The sequence below is a fragment of the Heterocephalus glaber genome, unplaced genomic scaffold (assembly GCF_053883595.1).
Source record: "Heterocephalus glaber isolate CG9 unplaced genomic scaffold, H.glaber_assembly_v1.0 deba00000347, whole genome shotgun sequence".
Taxonomy (NCBI): Eukaryota; Metazoa; Chordata; class Mammalia; order Rodentia; family Bathyergidae; genus Heterocephalus; species Heterocephalus glaber.
This window is the reverse complement of record NW_028258143.1, coordinates 9,430,646-9,452,771: the sequence shown is the minus strand read 5'-3', so window position 1 is coordinate 9,452,771 and position 22,126 is coordinate 9,430,646. Positions and strand designations below refer to the sequence as shown.

At 34.9% G+C, this 22,126-nt stretch overlaps 1 protein-coding gene and 1 pseudogene across 9 annotated transcripts in view; both read left to right on the top strand.

The window, feature by feature from the left end:
• Positions 1-13,648, top strand: part of Thsd7b (thrombospondin type 1 domain containing 7B) — a 1,329,200-nt gene extending 1,315,552 nt beyond the window's left edge. For all 9 annotated transcript variants that reach the window (XM_087197681.1, XM_087197682.1, XM_087197688.1 and 6 more), the window contains 2 exons: positions 2,689-2,776; positions 12,454-13,648. In XM_087197681.1, the coding sequence (XP_087053807.1) occupies positions 2,689-2,776; positions 12,454-12,535 (170 nt within the window). In that variant the 3' untranslated portion in view covers positions 12,536-13,648. The remainder of the gene's footprint in view (positions 1-2,688; positions 2,777-12,453) is intronic.
• Positions 13,649-17,124: 3,476 nt separating this feature from the next.
• Positions 17,125-17,640, top strand: LOC101706901 (V-type proton ATPase subunit G 1 pseudogene; annotated as a pseudogene).
• Positions 17,641-22,126: the final 4,486 nt, after the last annotated feature.

Genomic DNA, 22,126 nt, shown 5'->3' with positions numbered 1-22,126 from the left:
TAACTTTGAAGAATGTGCACCACATCTTATTCAACTTTTTGGGTGGTACCGGGGGTCGAACTTAGCACCTTGAGCTTGTGAGGCAGGCAGCGGAACGGAGCTAAATCCCAGGCCTTATTCAACTTTTGATTCACCTATATGTCTTTGAATGTCAGTGGTGTTTAAAAACATCTCATTAATTTTATAACTAAAATAGAAATAGATTTAAATTTGAGGGAAAATTATGTGAAATGTAGACAGGTTCACTTGTTGTCTGTAAAACCTATTTGAAGAGGAGAACTAGGTTGAAATCCTGGGAAAATAAGTCTTCAAATCCACAAGTGAAATCTTCAGTCTGTAATTCACTTTGGAGATATGACTAAAGCATTAATAATATCAGGTCTGTGAGTATGTACGTGTATGTATAGAGACACACAGATGTATATGTATATAGACACATATGTACATATATAAATCTATTCTTAGCCTGGGGCTCTATAATTTTTATCAGATTTCTGCAATGAGGGTAAACTGGGGCAACCTCTCAGAAAGACATTTAGCTATTCTAAGCCATTTACCTCTCATATGTTTTGATCTAAAATTTTCCCTATGTATTCATTTTATAGCTATATACATGTGTACTAAAAGAAGTGTGTTAATGATATTGATTGCATGATTGCTTGTTATAGCAAACAAGTAGAAACAACCTAAATAATAATAAATAGTAAGAACAAAAATATGGTACAATTGTGCAATTATATCCCATACAGATACTAAAATGAGGTAGATCTGCTTTCATGAACTAGCATGGCAATTGCTCCACCCTATTCCAGTTAGTGAAAGAAAAGGCACAAATCAAAATGAATACTGTGCACCACTTATGGTTTTTAAAGAAAGGGTGTGTATCTGTATTTGTGTGTGTGTCTTTCGTGCACACTCAGTTGAGCATGGAGATCAAACTGGAAAGTTGTTTGAAAAGAACTGAAAATGGATATATTCCAGGTAGGGAACTAAGAGAGCATAGTGGAAAGATATTTTTCAATACATATATTTTTTTGCTGTTTGAGGTTTTAGCCTATTTATTATGTTATTATAAGTTTATTATTTATTTATTTTTAAATACCATGGCTTAAAGGTCCTGAACCTCAGCATCCATCTTTATTGGAATTTAAAAGCACCAGATCATCCCAGTACATCAGTTCTGTGAGATTTTATGGGTAGAGAGAGGAACATTCTCACTCAGGGAAGACTGTGTTAATTCAAGCAGCTCATTAGTTATTGTTGCCAATGTAAAAACTCAGGACAAAGGATTTCATCATGAGTGGCTTAAGTAGATCAGAATCAAAACTTTGTTAAAAGTTTTATGACCACAGAAAAGTACCATTACTACAGTGAACTCATTCTAAAATGGGATTGAGGCTTGAAAGTGTCTTTTAAGCAAAAACTATAATAGGTAGTTACAATATAATTGAAAGTAATTTTGATTTTATTCAAAACAAGTATTGTTTACAACAGATTTTGATTGTTTTTCATTGCATAGAATCTTTTAGAGTAAGGTGCTGATATATATATATATATATATTTTGGACCTAAGTTAATTGTGCTCATGTAGTAAAATGAATCTCTGGGTATACTTTTATAAAGGAATGTCATTTCTTTGAGATGCTAACGATTACCTTTGTTAGTCCAAATATAACTTTGGTCTAGCTATATGGTCACATAAAGTCAAGAAAAAAAAATTAAGTTGGTAGAAATGGTTTGCTTTTATCATATATGAGAAAACCATATGCTTAATGAAGCCATATCTTACACAGAAAAAAAAGTCACAAAATGAACCAGAATATTTGATTTACCTGTTTTACCTACTTCTAGTAGACAGTAAATCCACAATAATGTGTTGTTGTACACAAATGGCCATAATCTTACAATAATTTGATGACAAGTTTAACTTGTTGGGTTACGTAGCTTTTGTTCACCTAACTTCATTAAGAAAGGAGAGCTACTAAAAATGGTTATACTGTATTTCTCTGCATGCAGAATTAAGTGACACACCAAATAGTCATTTAATGATAATTTTTGGTTGTTTTTTAATGTTGTTGGAATGTTTTGTGATATTTTTCTATTACATGTATAAGACTATAAGCACCTTCAGATAAATTAAAAATATCCTGGCAGTTGATTTTATTTAAGGAGCTAGTGAATGCCTTGTGAAAAAATTTGATTGACCATAGTATAGTTTACATTTTTGTTGTTGTTTGACATTTGATGGCTGTCACTGAGTGGGCCAACAGGTGGAAAAGAAAATGGTTATCAAAATAAATGTTTTAGATGCTATGCAGTTACAACTTAATGATTTTAGTAGTTAATTGCTAAAGATTATTCAAACAGTAATGCAAACTATTTCTGTAAAAATCCATGAAAAACGGTACAATGTAATAATAATTTAGAGTTTTTTCACAAATATAATTTCTAATAGAGGAACCACATTCCTTACATCTAGCAAATTATAGAGTGTGCCAGAATATTCCTAACTTCCACAGTTGAGAGCTCACTTGGCTAAGGGATAATTATTCATTTCAAGCCTAGAGCTGATAATCAGCTTAGAATTGTCAGACATTATGTTACTCTCTCTCTCTCTCTCTCTCTCTCTCTCTCAGATCTACAGACTTTTATATGCTAAGTGTGTTCTGTTATCTCTATTTTAAACAGATGGCCGAGTAAAAATTTGGGTTTATGGAGTTTCAGGTGGCGGTTTTCTTATCATGATTTTCCTAGTATTTACTTCCTACCTTGTTTGGTAAGTACTAATTATTAAAAGTTTACACCCTTTTTAATGTGTGGCATTAAGGAAAAAAACATATTTCACAATCAGTATTATAACAGGAACACTGAGACTATAAATAGTGTCCAACAGCAGAAAGAATAGTTGATTGAAATAGGGAATTATTTTCATTATTGTTCTTATTTTAAATAGCATCCTTTTATTTAGTTTTTAAATAATATCAGAAGGAAAGACAAATCATTAGTTAGAACTTGCCCATTTAACATTTTTATTTAGATCCTTAGGTTTCAACTTCAATGCATATTAATATTTCCTAAGACTGATGCTTGTGTCCCTTGTTCAAATATTCTGATTTATTTATTGTTGGGTGTGTTCAGATGATGTGGATGTATTAAAGTTTCCCAGGTAATTATAATCTTCCTGCGAAGCTGAGCATACTAGATAATTCTAGTTCTTAAATTTTGTTTTTAATCTGCCTTATTTTGACCACTTTGATTAAACAAACTACCTGAGCTTGCTTGCTTACTATCTTGCTTGCTTGATGGGGACAGTGGGGGCCCTGAAACCAGGCCCTTCTCACTGAGCTACAACCTCAGCCAATTTTTTTATTTTTTATTTGGAGGCAAAGTCTCACTAAATCACTAAATTGCCTAGGCTGGACTCACATTTGTAACCCTCCTGTCTCAGCCTCCCATAGTGCTGGGAATGCATTGGTAGTGCAGAGGTCAGCATAGCTGCTTTACAGAGTGCTGAGATTGTAGCCTGTGCCACAAGCCCTGGCTCCAGAGTGCATTCTCCTTTCATGAACTTTAAATAGTAGAACCAGGCCTTTATCAACAATGATCGAAGAGCCATGGCTGAAAATTTAATTAAGTGTCAATTCCAGGAACCCTATTTTTCTAAGTCATTAGTTCCTAAAATTTATTATTTCTCACTCAGGAAATTATAATTAGTTTATTGTATAGATTATATTTTAGTTAATGAGCAATTCTTGAAACCAGGCAAAGGAAATTTATTTAAAAATTTTCCAATATTAGAATATTTTATTAATAATATAATCATTTATTCCAAAGTATAATTTTCAAAGACTTTATTTTAATGAAGTGAAAGTATCATTTTACTGTTTTTCCTAATCAAGACATTTATATTCATCATCTATCTCATAGACTATTTTCTTCAGAATTTTTTATCCAAGTTTAAATCTTGATTCAAACCTAGCAGTTTTTATTTAACCTCAGATTCTGTGTCCACCTGGGTGTGGTGGGACAAGCCTGTAATCCCAGCACTGGGGAGGCTGAGACAGAAGGATTACCACAAATTCTAAACCAGCCTAGATTACATAGTGAGTTCAAGGCCATCTGGAAGTAGTTAGCAAGACCTTGTCTCAAAAAAAAAAAGAAAAAAGAAAAAAGAAAGAGAGAGAGAGAGAGAGAGAAAGAAAGAAAGAAAGAAAGAAAGAAAGAAAGAAAGAAAGAAAGAAAGAAAGAAAGAAAGAAAGAAAAAGAAAATAAATAAAATTTCTGTTTCCAAGGCTACACAGGTTTTTTGGACCTTTTCCCTTGGTGCCTGAAAGTCACTGAAGAATATTCGATTACTTTAAATCTTCCTGACACCAGTAGTGATGAAAATTGAATTCCTAGAAATTGGATTTCTATCCAGCTAACATTTCCAGAGCATTGTAGTAAAAAGTAGTATCTTCAGTTAGTCACTGAGTCTATATACAAGTCATTAGACTAAGTTATATGTTTCAACTGATAAGTTTGGCAAGTATTGCCTAGATCCAATTGTAATGAACAAATTTGAATTTGAAAACTTTGTATGAGGCTCAGAATGATAGGAAATATTCACCCATAGAAAAGTTTGGAAATTTGCAAGAGAGGACGTGAAGGTTTGGCAGATGGAAAACTGTTCTCAAAGCAGTACTAAATAATCAGACAGTATGTTGGGCTGTAAGAAGTGGGGTGAATTCTAGTTATTGAGAGCCACATTCTCAAATCTAGTTCTATTGTTCCTTCTCTCAAATATGTAGGAGATTAAAAATTAACATGTGGTAACACATCAATTTTGTCCTTTTTTTCTTGCTTTTCCTCATTTTTTCCAACTTAAAAAATCTATTAACCACTTAGCTATAGATGTCTCTAATTTCTCATTTTTTATGGATGAGTAGTACTCCATTTTACAAACAAACCACATTTTCTTTATCCAGTCTCCAGTTGATGGGCATTTGGGCTGTTTCCAAGTTTTAGCTATCACAAACTGTGCTGCTATGAACATGGGCACACATATATCACTGTGGTATGATTCTTTTAATTCTTTGGGGAAGATCCCCAGAAGTGGAATAGCAGGGTCTAATGGAACTTCCAGTCCTAGTTCCTTGAGGTATCTCCATACTGATTTCCACAGTGCTTGCACCAGTCTACACTCCCACCAGCAGTGGAGCAGGGTTCCTCTTTCCCCACATCCCCACCAGCATATGTTATTGGTTGATTTCATGATAGCAGCCATTCTTTTTGGAGTGAAGTGGAATCTCAGCATTGTTTTCATTTGCATCTCTCCAATGACCAGTGATGTTGAACATTTTTTCATGTATTTATTTGCTATTTCTACTTCTTTGTCTGAGAAATGTCTGTTCATTTCAGATGCCCATTTACAGATTGGATCTTTAAATTTGGGAGGTCTGATCTTTATAGCTAAGTGGATGCACATTGAGGAGATACTCTTAAGTGCAATAAATAGGACACACATGTATAAATACTGAATAGTTTCTCTGGTGTGAGAAACTGAAAGTGTAAATAAGGACTAAATGTATAATAGGTAATGTGAAATAGGAAGAAAAGGGGCAAAGGGGAAGGAAGTGGAAGGGCTAGGGGAAAGGATAGAAGGGAGTGGGATTAATATGAGCAAATGGAAAAATAGGAACAAAATCTGTGTAAATAGGGAGGAATGGAGGGCTTGAAGGGAGGGCTGGGCAAGGGTGAAAAATAAGAACCAAGAAAGACTATGTAAAGGTGCAAATTTCCAATGATGAATGTCATTATACTGTATACCTAAAATGTGCCTATGATTACAATGAATAATTGATAATGCAAAATAGGAAGAAAAGGTCCAAAGGGGTAGGGGTAGTGGGAGGGGCAGGGGAAAGGAAAGAAGGGAAAGGAAAAATTATGAGAAATGGAAAAAATGGAAATAAAGTCTTTGTAAATAGGGAAGGGTGGGCTAGGAATGGGGAAAAAATAAGAACCAAGATGCATTATGTAAAGGTACAATTCCCAATGAGAAATGTAATTGTGTTGTATACCTACAGTGTACCAATAAAAGAATTTTTAAAAAAAATTTTTAAAAGTCTATTAACCTTAATTCATTCCTTCAGTAACAAATACAATATTTAGTAAGACTCATATATAACTCTAGGCTCTGAGGATTAATTTAGTTACATCATTGAATTTCAGTAACAATCTTCTAGAGAATTATTAAAATATAAAGTATCAGTGGAATTTCCTGTTTATTTTTCAATGAACAAATTACAAAGTAATTATGAACATTATTTCTCATTTCTATTCTTTTCATACTTAGTACCTCTCCTTAATAGTTCCTCTTTGGGAGCTACATAATAGCCTCACTATTGGGATATTTATATATCCTCTCATCTTGGGGCCCCATACAAATTAGTCTTCCTAAGACTTTAGTCCAGGTAATTACCCCTTCTCCTGCTCATACAAAGCAGTATCATCTTATCCCACTGACAGAATAATCAAAGTCATGTTCTATCTTTCTAGCCAATTGATTAAGGTTTTCTTTCTTTTTTTTTGCACTTTATTAAATTCTTTTATTGGTGCATTGTAGGTATACAGCACAATTACATTTCTCATTGGGAATTGTACCTTTACATGATGCATCTTGGGTCTTATTTTTTCCCCATTCCTAGCCCTCCCTTCATAATTAGAGCTTAAACAACTCTTTCAATTTCATCTTCTACAAATTTCCTATCCCTTGTGTGCTGTGTGTTGTGTAGGCCCACATATATTTGTCTTCTTTTTCTCATTAAAAAAATACACTAAAAAGAAAATATTTTGATTTAATACATTTTAATTTAAATAAAATAATACATTTTCTATTGTAATATTTAATTAATATACATAATTATACAGCTCCAGCAATAATCCTATATTTCATATTAATATATCATTCTAATATATTCAATTTCTCTAATTTTATATTCCTAACAGTTTTCTTCTACATTCACATCTATCTTTCAGATCAGTCACTTTGTCATTTCTTTTGTCCCCTACCTAGAATAAAGTTTAGCTTTTCATGTTTACAATATTCATTTCCCTCCAGGCTGTTTGAGATACAACACTTCTTTGAATCTAGTTGTACTGATGGTTCAGAGGCTTTATCCTATTAATATATATTAGGAAAGATTTGTCCTCTGTGTATATTTATGATCACCATTTTTGTTTTGTTTTGTTTTGTTTTGTACTGGGGATTGAACTTGGGACCTTGCACTTGCAAGGCAGGCGGTGGAACGACTGAGCTAAATCCCTGGTCCCTGATCACTATTTTTTAAAAAAAATGTCCTGTGTAACAAAAATGGCCCCTTATAACATAAAGATGTTTTAGGGGTTGAATATAAGACCTTTTCCTGAAGGATGATTTTTTTTCTGGTGGAATAACCTTACATTAGAACACTTGGCATGCTTCTCTTCCATTTTCCTAATGAGGCTATTGCTTTCACGGTTTGGTCTGTATGTCCCATTCATCAGCAAAGACCTTTCCATTATTAGTTATTGGCCTTCAATCAGTTCCTCCAGTAAAACTGAAAAAACTACACTTTTCAATATCAAACAATTTGGAATATCTTGTGCATGTCTCTTCCCCCATGGCATTTACTTCCTGCTCATATTGTAGTTATTTATAAAAGCATCTTATAATTCTACTGAACTCCAAGGACCTGTCTGTGGGGGCGTCTACTATGACTATGATTTTTTAATTTTTAATGCACAAATTTGATAAATATCTACTTGAACACATGAATAGAGGAATAAATGTATAGATTAGGAAAAACTGATGTATTTTCCATGATGTTTAGTAAAAGGTTAAGAAAAAAATCTAATATTTATGTGGCAATGTATTACCTTTTTCAGTCTTCATAATGATCTAATGAGATGTTGCTACTATCACCCCCATTTTAAAAAATAAATAAATGATCCTCAGAGTAATTAGATAATGTTTCTGTGCTGGCCAGTCTCATAAATTCAGCTATATATTTGCCTAATCCCAGAGTGGTGGTGTTCTCTACTGGTAGTTTAGTCTCCATAGTTCATTTTCCTTGAGTAATACTGAAGCTCTTCAGACTCAATGTCATGTCTATAATTTTCAACTTTCTTATAGGTTCGTTATGTCACAGGTAAAGTAAGGTATAGGGCTGGAAAACATGCCATTTACTGCTACATGTAAGCTGTCTAAAGAAATCCAAATAGATGTTTTTATAGCACCTAATTCTATTAAATAAGTGCAAGAGGTTTAGAGATGACAGGTTAGGAGGCTTTATATTTTCCACCAAAATAAATCTTAGAAAAAGACAAATTCTATAATATGCCATATCTTAGGTGTATACTTTAGAAGGAAGCAATTTATAATAAAACCTGGAAGTGCTTTTGAGAAAATATAGAAAAATAATCTTCTTAAAGATGCTTCTTTCCAATAAAACCCTTTGAACATCTGCCATTAGTTTTGGGAGTTTTAGAAATATTACTAATCCCCTAGCTCCCCTGGGAATGAATACCAATGGAGATAATTTAGTGGGGATGACTACTAAGTGAGCTCATAGCTAACCTGGACCTAGTACCTGGAAGTTACTCTCGATAACTGCATCCATTGTGCCTTGACCAACATAGTTTGGTAACAGACTTTCCTTCCAAGTTTGAGAGTGGTGGCCTCACTTCCAGAGGTTCACCCCTCACAAGCAGCTACTAAACAAGAGTTGACACTTCCATCAAACTACTTAAATCTCTACTAGGGCACAGATGAGCCCTTGTGGCTTGAATTCAAGGGTGCCAAGGAGTACCAAAAGCTTGCCTGTCAGTCTAAAATGAGGATACTTTTCTGCTTTAATGTGTTTTTAACCTTTGCTAAAATGCAAATGGCACTCTAGAAGAGGTCACTTTAAAATATGTCAGTCAACAATCTCTCCCAGCCGCCATGGCAAAATGGTCTTTTCCTTTGTGTTAACTGTGAAAGCAGTGCTGCCTGTTGAGAGCGCTCTATTAGGAAGAGTGATGAGCTCCACCTCCACTCCACAGGAGGAAAGAGTGTGACAGATGAGAGATGTCAGCTGGGCTCAGGATGACATCTAGTGATGGTGGCCTATGTGCCAGGCGTTTCTGGGTCCTGATTTAGTGCAAGGGAGGGAGGTGATCACACTTTTTCTTTTTCTTTTTTCTTTTTGATACTGGGAATCAAACTCAGGACCTTGTGCTTGCAAGGCAAGCAATGGAACCACTGAGTTAAATCCCTGGCCAGATCACACATTTCTTGATACAAGATTGGGGAAACCAATGAGGAAGAAATATATTTCTTAAGGAAAAAATGGATTCTTGTCAGGGAGAAGGAAGGTGGGCTCTAAAGAGAAGACTTCTAGTTACTGGTTTCAAACAGGGAAGTTTTACCACTCAGCTCTTGGCCTTAGGAAGTGTTTTACCTGACCAAGAAGCTTTGTAAGCCCACAGCTGCCCGGCAAAGAATTACCATACTTAGCAGCTCATAGGTTAACATTTGAGAGGGTGTTGATTTCCTTTCAACTCTGTGAAAGTTGATATTAGTATCTGTCAATTGGAAGATTACTCAATATGAAAAGATTTGTAATAAATAAGGTTCTAATTACAGTGATCCCAGCATACTCATGGCCACAAATGTCCCAGGGCTCTCTTCTTTACAGAGGTGCACAGTGTTCATAATTCCACATATGGAAACTGGTATAAAAATTGTGTATATTTTAAGCAGAATTCTCCAGGCCCAGCTCACAGGGACTGGCCAAGTTTAGATTTCTAAGGAAATACCATATTATTACCTCTTTATACAGTTTGGGCCATCTCTACTCTTTTTCCTCAATCCTGGATTTAGTCTCTTATTTCTCCTTATTCAGTAACCATTAGCAAATGCCCGTTATGGGTTGATTGCCAAAAACTGTTTGAAAACAATTCCATCCCCTAAGAAAAAGCCAACAAAGAAAGATGGGGAGATCCTTATTGTCATTTGAGATGATGTTCCTTTTATTCCTTTTGCCATTCAGACATTATAGAATGCACCACGGTACCTACACAAGCTGTTATGTTTAGCTCATCCCAACTTTGTGATTTCTTAGTTTAAATTCTGTATATTAGCATGCTGAGAACCCTGTGTCAAGCTGGGTTTATTCTTCATGCTACAGTCTGGGCCCAGCAATGTAATTAAGACCACTGGAACATACTGATAAATTAAAGTGAATAAGGTTAAACTGAGTGGCATCCAGGTAATCATGCAATACTGTGAGAACTGGAGAGGGTCTGGAAAGCAGAATATCAGAGCTGAGGCTTTTCTGCAGAGATTCTAAATCACACTGGTGCTTCACTTCAGTTTCTCTGGCTAGAAACCCATACCCAGAACTCAGCAAACCCTCAGAATGCATCCATTCTGTCCCAGGTGATGGGGCAAGGCTGACACTGAGAGGATCTGTGGTTCCTTGCAGTGTTTTTTAAATCATTTTATCTCTTTAGCTTCTTTGATTTGCTTCCAATATCAACCCCCCAAAATTAATTTTACTTCGAATTTAGAACTTGAGTATTTTAAAACTAGTGATTCTCCCTGTAACCATTTTAATATTATCAATCTTTTTAATGGTAAATTTACTATTTTAGTCATTAGGTGGAAGAAGCTAGAAACAATAGGTCAAATATGGTATGATTCCATTCATATGAGATATCCAGAGTAGACAAATCTGTAAAGGCAGAAAGTTGATTAGTGGTTGTCAGGGAACATGGGGAGGGGAAAATGGGAAAAGACTTCTTAGTGAGAACAGAATTGCCTTTTGGAGTGATAAAAATGTTCTGGTGCTAGATAGCAATGATAGAAGATGACACTGAGACTATAATAAATGCCACTGAACTTTACACATTGAAATGTTTGTTTTTAACTTAAATTCAACCCAAATATAAGAATTAGTTCATATGTGCTGACAAAAACTAAAGCTATTTCTAACAAGTGACACATGGCATGTACATAGGGAGAGTGTGGTGAAGCTGTTAAGAGCTTAGGTCTCTGTGTTAGTTACAGGCTCTGTCACTTCCTCAAGGACTTGAGGGACAGTATATAACTGCTCTAGACCTTCTCTGTAAAGTAGCAATAATATCTCCCTCTCAAGATTGTTCTGGGATTTATTGAGAGGTTAAATATAAAATACTTAACACAGATCTTGGGACAGTACTTAGGATGTATCCAGTAAATAATAGATGGCACTATAGAATATATAGCATAGAAATTTGAAAGCCAGGGAAGAGATAGCTCTCTGCTTCGGGCAAGTCAGCAAGGCAAAGGCCCTGAGCAGGAAAGGGAAAGGGGAACTGTGTGTGTGTGTGTGTGTGTGTGTGTGTGTGTGTGTGTGTGTGTGGATGTGAGTGACATAGTAGAATTCCAGTTATTAATATTTATAAATATAAATTGGGATTCACCCATACTAAGAGACAGGAAGTGTAATGTAGAATGCATCCCTGTTGAATTGAGAATATCACTTAGCATCAGCTTCTCTCTTTATGAGAAGGAAAAGCAGCCTTCCCTGACCTGGCAAAGTTGTTGACTGTAGGTAAAGCAGAGACCAGATGAGAATGGCTTTGCACAGAGTAGAACCAGTGAAATTTTCCTGACAGCCTTTCGTGACTTGCAGCTAAATTTCAAGCCAGAGAAGAAGGATGCTTGCTTAGAAATAAGACCAGAATAAAGCACAGGAATCTGCCTGCTCCAGATCCTTATCATGTTTAACAGCTGTGATGTGGAGATCACAATGACTTAGAAATTATTGGGCAGCAGATGTCCACCATGCTGCTGTGTATTAACTAGAACAAGAAAGGAAATAGCCCAAGATCCTTAATTCCTCTAACCTATTTTTAAGATTTTTAATTTTTTTATTTTCAGAAAAAGAAATAAAATACATGAGAACAACAATAGCTTATACATTGTGTACCATTATTTTCAAAGTAGTTACTTAGAATACAAGACATAAACCAAAAAGATTCTTACAAAAAAAAACAGATAACATAAAATTTTCTTTTTAACATTCTAAGATAAACTAGTGGTAGAATAATGATGGCTTCTCTTTAAGAAAGTGGTAAGTATACATTACAGTCATGCATTGCATAATGATTTTTCCATCAAGGATGGGCTGTATATATTACTGTGCCTCCCTGAAACCATGCTGCTTAATTGGGGTGTAGCCAATTTAGTTTGTGTAAGTACAAGCTATGATGTTCATGTAAGGTATTTCTCAAAATGTATGCCTCTTGGTAAACAACACATGACCGTATTTGTAAAAGAAACCCGCATATCCAGAAAAATGCATCATTTGTCATTTTATCACTTGAATTTCTATATGTAAAATTTGTCTTTGGCAAATGAAACAGAGCTATATGAACTTTATCTGAAGAATTATTTTCCCTTTGCAGCAAGAAGCCAAAACCACATCAAAGCACACCTCCCCATCAGAAGCCTCTAACCTTAGCCTACGATGGAGACTTAGACATGTAACCTGAAAAAGAAATCCAAATGTAGACATCAACTGCCTTAACCACTTTCTCTTTTGTAGCTCTCAGACTTCTCAGTTTTTTGAGGAATCTCATGATGTGATATATTGGGCAAAATACAGATATTGCATAAGTAATATTGCCTCAACTTCATTTGAACATGGAGTCAAGGATTATTAGGTCTGCCATTTGTTTTCAAGTTGTTGTGGATGTGAGTGTTTTACTTTTTGGTTTTCCCAAAAGACCTGAAAAACCTTCTCTTCCTGTTTGGAAATGGGAGGAACAAAACATGATGTAATTCCCACAGACTTGAGTAAACTTCATCTTCAGCAGCATAATAACAATCCAGAAGAAAGTCCAATCATGATGTTTACTGTAAATGACAAGTCTAGCACTGAAGTGTTACGCACTATATTAGTGCAAAGTCTTTATTCTCCCCATACTTCAACATGAGTTTTCTAGAGTTTACTTTGGTTCAAAGACTTTCAAATTGGATTGCTCTATTTTCATGATCACAAAGAGAATGAGCTACCATTTCAGAAATTCTCTGAGTTTTTACCTTTAAATATTGTATTTTGTTTTGTAGCCAGGGGATGGTAGCACTTCGTGGGTTGCATCTATTGAAAATAACAGAGTGTGAGTGGTTTTTGAACTAGCTGAAAGGCAGGTGGTTCCTGAATGAAATGTGTACTGAATGGCAGGGTGTACAAATGAAATATGGTGGTTACACTGGAGAATGAGGTAAATTATTTGATTACTACAACTGCATTTTAACAAGAAATAAGCTGTGTAGATAGAGCATTAACTACACACAGTTGTAATTCAGTTTAATGATGACAGATTCTGCTTTTGTAATTTGAATTTTCTTATCTGAATATTTATAAATTCTTTTATTGAATTTAATTATCTGACCTCATTTAATATACATTGAACACCAATACTGTTTGTAGCAAGTCTTGCTTTTATAAGGTGTCAATAATATGTAAACAACACGTTAAAAATCTGAAACCATTTTATGAAGATAATTGTTTGTAATTGTAGATGTTGAAAGTAAGAAGGTGCCATCTCGTGGTATTGACCTGTATTTATAACAAATAAAGTGCTCGAGAGACTGAAATGTTGGCTGTTTTACATTCATTTGCTTCTGAAGTCCTTTTGCTTTGAGAAAAGTTTTAATATCAGTTTTCCTATGTTGCTCTTTTAGGATTTGACAGATGAAATCACTGACAGACAAAAAGGGTCTCACCCCAGATTCTCACCAGTATCAGGTGTGCTATGATATAGAGTCAGTCACAAAGATTGAGAGTAGCTTTTCAGGAATATTTACAGCTCATATGATGTTAGACCAGACTACTGTAATAATGCCAATACTGTTAATGACTTGAGATAACTGAGAAAATAGAAACATATAAAAATGTGATACAAAGAGCAGGACAGAGGATGTTTTTGTTTATGCTGTGACTTCTGTCAACCATTTTATAGCTAGAAGAGCCTTTTGATTAACAGATTTTTGTTCAGTGGCACTGTGCTATTAAAGAAAAAAGATAATGAAAGAGAATAGCTTATTTTAACAGTATGATTGAGGAAACAATTCCCAGAGTAGTGCTTTTATCAATTCACTTTAGGCAAAGTGTTAGTAGTCTCCAAAGTAGTTAAAAAGAGCTTGATGAGAGGTCAAACTCTGGTTGTGTTCTTCACTGTCTTTGTGACCTTGGATATGGAATATAAATTATCTGTGCCTCAGTTGTTTGACTCATAAAATGAAGATAATAGTATTGATTTCTTTTAAAAATAAACATTAAATATTAGTAATAAATGTAAAATACATGGTATTCACTGCATATCTAAATAAATGTTACCTACAATCAGTATTTTATAGTATAATCAGAAATTAGGCCCCCTGAGGTCATCTGATTTTTGTCATTCATTACAGATCCAACTATAATCATATACATTGAATGTGTGATAAAATATGAGATTTTCAACATTCATAGTTATGAGTAAAATTGTTTTTCCACTAAGAAAAAGTTGCTCAAAGTATGTTTATTTTAGTTATACCCATTTTTCAAATTTCATGACATAGATTTCATTCATTCATTTAACAATACATATTTATTAAATATCTATCATGGGTTTTGAATAAATGAAATATGATCCTTTCTAACTTATTTTACTTAAAAATTATGTCTCATACATTCAAAGATTTGGGAATTTCACACATGTAGAGAAAATCCAAGTAAAGATTGTAAACTGAAAAATGAATTCCATAAGCTGATAGAGTTTATGTACAAAATACGTGAATATTTTTTCTTAGGACAGCATAATGATTCTAGATTAAAATATTGTCTGAGATGTGCAATTCTTAGGGGCATAGAGTAATATTAGAAAATCAAGATACTAGTAGTACTGATAACTAGCTATTGACCACAAGATATCAAAGTCACCTTTTATACTGTACTGTGTATAAGAGACTCAAATAAGAACACCAACTGGTCTAACTCATGGATGCATGCAGCAAAATTCCCAGATAACTATTTGCAGAAATACTCAGTTTTGTGTGTAAAAAATTTTTATATCTCTGAATTGAAAATTAAAAATTTAGAGATTTCACAACATTTCTCAATTCTAGCTTCCCTTGAAAACCTAGAAGATGTTCAAATGCTTCAATATTTTATGATAGAAATTTGTTGGAACTGAAGGTTGGCTGCATTTTTTAGAAGAGACATTCACTGTCATTTATTTAACAAATATTTACTAAATATCTGCTGAGTGCCAAACACTACTCTAAGTGCTGACCATATGCTGAAAATAAGAGACCAATTTGCAGTTCTAGTGGAACTTATGTACTGTACTGAGAGATACAAACCAAAGATTTCTAATAAACATTATCAAAACTATACAGAACTATGGAAATAAGAGTAAATTGAATATGTTATGCTAGTTTAGATAGGGTTGTTGGGAAGGTCATTTAAGATCATGTTTGGTTTGGTGACATAATTTGAGAAAAAGATGAAGAAAAATTTCCATAATCTGGAGTAGAAAGTTCAGGTAGAAGTCTAGCTGTTATTAGAAAGGCCCAAAGATAGAATAAGCTTGATGTTGATCATTGACAGTGTGAAAACCAGTGGACAAGGAATAGTGTGAAACTCAAGAGAGTCATGTGAAATATCCTTCAAGTGTTTCCTCAAATCCACTTTCCCAATGAGGCACCCTCCAGTGAGGATTTAGTAATGCAACCTAAGAGTTCACACATTATACCTCATGGGCCAAATCAGTCCAGTGCCTGGCCTTCCAAGTACGGTTTTATTAAAGCACAGTCAAGCCAATTCATTAACGTGTTATATATGGCTTCCTTTGTGCCAACAGCAAAGGTGAATACTTGTGACAGCCTATATTGCCTGCAAAGCCTAAAATATTATCATCCCTTTATAGAAAAAAACTGCTGAACCTTTTTGTGCTTGAATTCAATATCCTTGTTAAGCCTCTCCAACTTTTTCTTTCTTCAATACCCTGCACATCTCTGATATTCTATTTACCATACAGATTTGTTTTATAGTTCATTGTCTATTTTCTCTTTCCATTAAGATGTTAACACCATATGGACAGAGGTCTTTGTGATATTCACTTATGTATACCTAATGTTTGGAGTATGGCAGGTTGTAGAATGATTAAGGTTAGAGAAATAAGTAGTATATAGTATACTTCCATGGAAGCCAGGGTGAGGAATTTGTACTTTATTCTAAATAGTATCAACAGCTTCTGGAGTGTTTTAAACAGTGGAGTGACATGTCATCATCTAGGCCACTATAGCGTCTTGACTGTCTGTGCTTCTTATCCTGGATTGACTAGGTCCACTGACTGTGTTTCTGGCCTGTGCTGCAGATGTCAGCAAATACTCCATGAGTGAGATATTATTATGCTAATGGAACCCAAAAGACTGATGTTTAATGACTCTGCCATAGAAGCTTCCCCTGGGAGTGTAGAGCTGAGAGGTACATAGAGTTAGTGGCAATTTATGTATAATTTTTCAATAACAACATGCAACAGCAAGCTCAATGATTTGGAGATGGAGGGATTTTATGGGAATACTTCAGGCTTTATGTGTTACATTTTGTTTAGTCACTTTCCTGTCACTGAAACAAAATACCCAACATTTGCAAATGAAAGGTGAAGAGTTTTATTTTGGCTCCTGGTCTAGTCCACAGTTGACTGGTTCCAAGGCATTTAGCATCATGCAAGGCATGGCAAAAGAAAGCTGCTAAACCTGTGTCAGCCAAGAACTAGAGAGAGGGGACAAGCCTTTGATAAGAGTATACCCTTTCAGGTCATGTCCCCAAAGACCCACCTCTTCTGACCAGGCCCCACATTGTAACAGCACAATCAGCTATAGACTCATCAGTGGGTTAATACGTTGGTAAGTATAGCACCCCCACAACTCACCTCTGAATACATGAGATTTGGGGAGACATTTATATCTAAACTATAGTACATTTGATAGGGTGCTTGCGTTTTCTTCTGAAAAATTTTACCCAAAGATGTAAGTATGGGAGGTGTGGTCCCCTGGTTTTTGACCGCTTACTTGTCCCTGTGAGCTGCAGCAGCCATGGCCAGCCAGTCGCAGGGAATCCAGCAGCTGTTGCAGGCCGAGAAGCGGGCCGCGGAGAAGGTGTCCAGGCCCTCAAGTGAAAGAACCAGAGGCTGAAGCAGGCCAAAGAAGAAGCTCAGGCTGAGATTGAACAGTACCGCCTGAAGAGGGAGAAAGAGTTCAAGGCCAAAGAAGCTGAGGCTTAAGGATCTCAAGGCAGCTGCAGCAGTGAAGTGGAGAAGGAGTCCCAGAAGAAGATGGCCATCCTCCAGACCAACTTCCAGCAGAACAGAGAAAAAGTCCTGGATAACCTCTTGGCCTTTGTCTGTGACATCCACTCAGAAATACATGAAAACTACCACATCAATGGATGGAAGAAAGAAACACTTGTTCTGTGGATTACCATCGTAGATACTCTCAAGGAATATGAAGCTTTAGCAAAGTTGATTTCTGTTCTTAAGAAATACATTAAATTATTTCTTATGTTGTGTAAAAAAAAAAGATGTAAGTATAAAGTACTATAAAATTCAGCTTACCAACTCATGTTTGGAGTGAACAATTGTACAACATGTAAGAAACAGCTGTATTAAAATATTGATTTATCTTCAACAGACCAGTGGTCAACACCAATCTTACAGTGATGACCTCACCTATTTACCATGTTATAGAATTATTTTCATTTTCTATGCATCTCGTAAGATTAAGAAGTAATGCAATGAGCAAAAATCATAATTTGTTAATGACATTTGTTTTACATAAAAGAAATATCATTAAGTTTGTGGTTACTCCTAAGATAATGAGGCTTATTAGAAAAATGTGACAAAGGTTTCCTGAGAATATTGCTATTTCTTTGCCTTTATATTTTTTATTAGTATATTTGCAGTACATAATGATTCCATTTATCATGAGAAGTTTGTAATAGCTATATAACACTTGTTAATTCATTTTTATGTCCCCTTCCCCATTCACTCTTCCTTGCTCCTTTCAACACTTCTTTCCCTTTATATTTGCAAAACCTCTATTTCCTTTTTTTCTTGAACTCATTGTTAAATACACTTTTCCCTTCCTTCTCTCACCTTTACTCCATTTTAATGAATTTATAAACCAGGAAAAAGGTTTTATAAACTGATAGTAACAGTAATATAAATGGGTGCAAAAAAGGAAAGTCTTGACTAATACCATCTGGGGCATTTATGACAACACTGGAATTTGAGCTACACATTTAAGAGTGAATATTTTTTCCATGGTAGTAAAGGGACAAATAATCGATAATTGGGTAGCCATTGCACCCCAAAGATTCAAGATAATTTTCACATTCTGCAAGATAAGAAGTAGCATAGGGATCATTTTCACTCTATTGACTTGATCTAAGAATAAGATACCAAACTGAGATGTATCAGTTTCTTCACCAAGCTTCATCACCTCCTGATGATTAGTCTTCTCAGAACCAAATCCCTAGGTGTTTTTATCCTATGTCTACCATGTTACAGCCCCCTCAATTTCATTCACAAGTAGAAACTGTACAATTGAACTACATAATAAAGAAGTCCAACTCCAGTTAATTAGTAAGTAACTGGGGAATGGGAGATTATTTGGTCAGAGTTCAGGAATCATACACAATGCACATATATACACACTACAAATGAACTTCCTGGAATGTCACTTGGACTTTATTGATTATTATCATAGAAACTATACAGATTTGAATAGTTCATGTGTCAAACAACAAAATTAACGGATTCTGACATTCCATGGTTCACAGGACCCTTAGTGTCTCAGTAATTTTTTGTGGTACTTGATGGGCCAAAAATAAGGAATTATAATTCTATTTAGGAAATAATTAGATCAAAACAACATAATTAATTTTTTTAATTCAATGGCAAGGTCCAAAAATTCTAGGAATTTATAGCATAAGAATCTTATGGTCTTAAATATAATACTCATAAATTAAAATTACTTCATTTCTAAATAAACACAATTATGAAATTTGTAGACATCTATGTTGATTTGTGGTCCTGCAATTTCTCAAACCTTAGAATCAGATTGGCTGCTGCCACCTTCATTTCCTATTCCTTATTGATTTTCATCCACTATTTTTCTCAGAGCAATCAATGAAAACCCAGCTTCATAAAGATGTGACATCACTGAAAGAAATATAGTGCAATCTAATGTTGAAATATGAACTCCCTCAAGCTTGTAGTTCACACCATGTTTCACAGACATTATGCTTTGCTAAATTATCATCATAAATTTAAAAACTGGTGAATTTAATCCCCAAGAGAATATTGAAACATAGCAAATCAGAGTTGTGTTTCTGAATGTCCATGAATACTTGAGATTTTTAGATAGGCCTGTCGATTTTCCACGAGCTTGTTTTTCATTTCAGGGATGAATAACTGCTTGAGTCTCATTTTTCTTGTTCTTGTCTTGGTACCTAAAAATACAGCTTCAATTTATTTCTCAATTGCTAAATATACCTTGATCAAATCCTATTGATTTGTTACATATTTAAGAGCATAAAGGAAACAGTTGAAGGGCTGTTTCCCCCTATGAAATATACTCTCTCTATATATTGCTTTTATCAAATATTTCCTTAAAGTGGAGTAACATTTTCTCCCCTCCCTATATTTTCTGCAAACCATACTCTTTGACCGAACACTCCTCACTTAACACCTATTTAACATGACTACATTGGTATAATGTCATCTTCATGTTTGGGCCCTTGATTTTAGTGATAATGGAAATTAAAACAAGTATGAATTTACTGGGAAATTTTAATAAATGGTAAGGGATTTTTACCTTGAGGAACTGACAGAGATTAGGCCATGCCTTAACAAGGAAGAGTAAGAAAAATATGGTAAATGACTCCAGTTTGAATGGCTGGAGGGGTCATACTCTGATAAGGAGGACCAGACTGGCTCACTCACAAAAGAAAGAGGGCAGCTATTAAGCAGAAACTGAGGTGGCACAAGGTTCCTCACCTTGATCATTGTATTAATCCTGAGATTCATAGCCCTGGAATCCCCATGACTTGAAGGGCAGTTCAATTCCCATGAAAAGATGGTCTTTGTGGTAGTTTAAGTCATATGGGGTTCTGCTTTTCCTAGATTCCAGGTGATTACAGGAATTAGGATTATGACTAAAACCTTCTGGGTGTAGTTGAATGTCCTCGTAAATCTCTTATCTTATTACTCTCAGTCTTGGAAGGAGATGAGATTATGCAAATTCAGGGCTATCTTGTTTTCCAAACTTTTAGGCAGATACTCCTTAAATGATGAGTGTACCTACACTGTATATGGAGAGCTGAAAAGGGATTGAACCCAAAATTTTCAGGTAAAGAAAGATACAAAGTAAAGGTCAAGCTTTGTTCTGATTCTATTTAATTATTGGACATCTGTAAGCCCAAGTGAAAACACAGTCTTTACCCAAAATTGCTTTAAAGCTCCTAACTGCCTCAGAAGAAAACAAAATTTGCACTTCTAATGAATAGGATGCTGAGGGCCCAGGAATCTCCCTATTCTTCATCCTTTTAGTGGCCTCTAATTATGTCAACATGACAAAAAAAATAACCAACCGACACAGTTGAAATGATAGATGACAAGAAACTGAAGATAAACTGAAGAAATTAATTGGGAGCATAGTGTCCATTTTGGTTAAAAGAGCATCATGAGCGTGTGTAATACCCATGTTTATCTTTTTAGAATTATTTCTATTGATGAACCATTAATTTTAATTTTATGAGTTTTATTGTATTAAATAATGTGTACTTAACAGAAAAAAAGTCAAGAAATAAAGTATTGAATTTTTAATATTCACTGAGTTTATAAATATACATCAAAATTTTCAATATCAACTGTATTTTGTTTACAAAGTTAAAAAATAACAACAGAAATAAATTACTATATGAATTACAATGAAAATACCCATAGAACTCTACAACAAAAATAATCTTTGCTTTATTACACCCAAGGCAGTCTCCAAAGATGACAACTGCATGTTCCATGCACAAGTCTCACTTAAACTGACAGCACATGTGCTTAGCTTTCCTTTCCTGTGTGGCAGGCCATTCTTGTAAATACTCTTGTCTTCCTCTTTTGTCAGGAGCTTCTTCCTATATTGTACCATGTGAACTTATGAGGAAAATATATATCAATAAAATAAAATATCAAATATGTAATGAATGCTTAGAATAGACATTAACATTTTTACAGCAGCTGTTTATTTGCTTGCAAAACCTAAAAGATAACATCAAAAATAAATAACTGGAAGTATCACTGCTCCAAGCACAGAGGAGGAGGCTTCCAGGCTTCTGTGCCACTGCTCCCAGCACAGAGGAGGCTTCTGAGCCACCATAGCAATGCTCCCAGTGCAGAGGAGGTGAGCTGCATGGACGCCAGCAGCACCCCCCTCCCTGTTCCAGAGAAATGAGAAGGCAAATAAACAAGCCACAAAACCAAAATTTCAGATCACTTAAAGCAAACTCAAAGGGAAATGAGATGGAACACTCTGATACTCAACCACCTGGATTCCCTGAACTGGCAACAAAAGAGGATCTGGAAAAAAGGAAATCAGAAATAATTTCTCACATAGGAGGAGAGATTGTGCCCATAGTGCAAAACATGATTAATAAACTGAGAGAGGACACAGATTAAAAAAAATAGAGGAGCTGAGGAACATGATGGAATCCCAACATAGGAAACAAATGGAATCCATAAAACACATCCAAACAGGTTTCCAGGAGATTAAAAACTCCATTGAAAGTCTACCCAGAAGAAGGAGCCAATGTGAGGAAAGAATTTCAGATATAGAAGATAAGATTGAAATTAGTGACCAGGAAAAGAAAAAATTCTTTAAAATAGTAAGGTATCACAAGAAATCAATCCAGGACCTGCTAGATGATGCAAAGAAAAAGAACATAAGACTGATCAGGGTCAATGAAGAAACAGGAGAGAGTGAAGATGATATAAAAAGACTGTTCACAGAAGTGATGGCAGAAACCTTCCCAAGCAG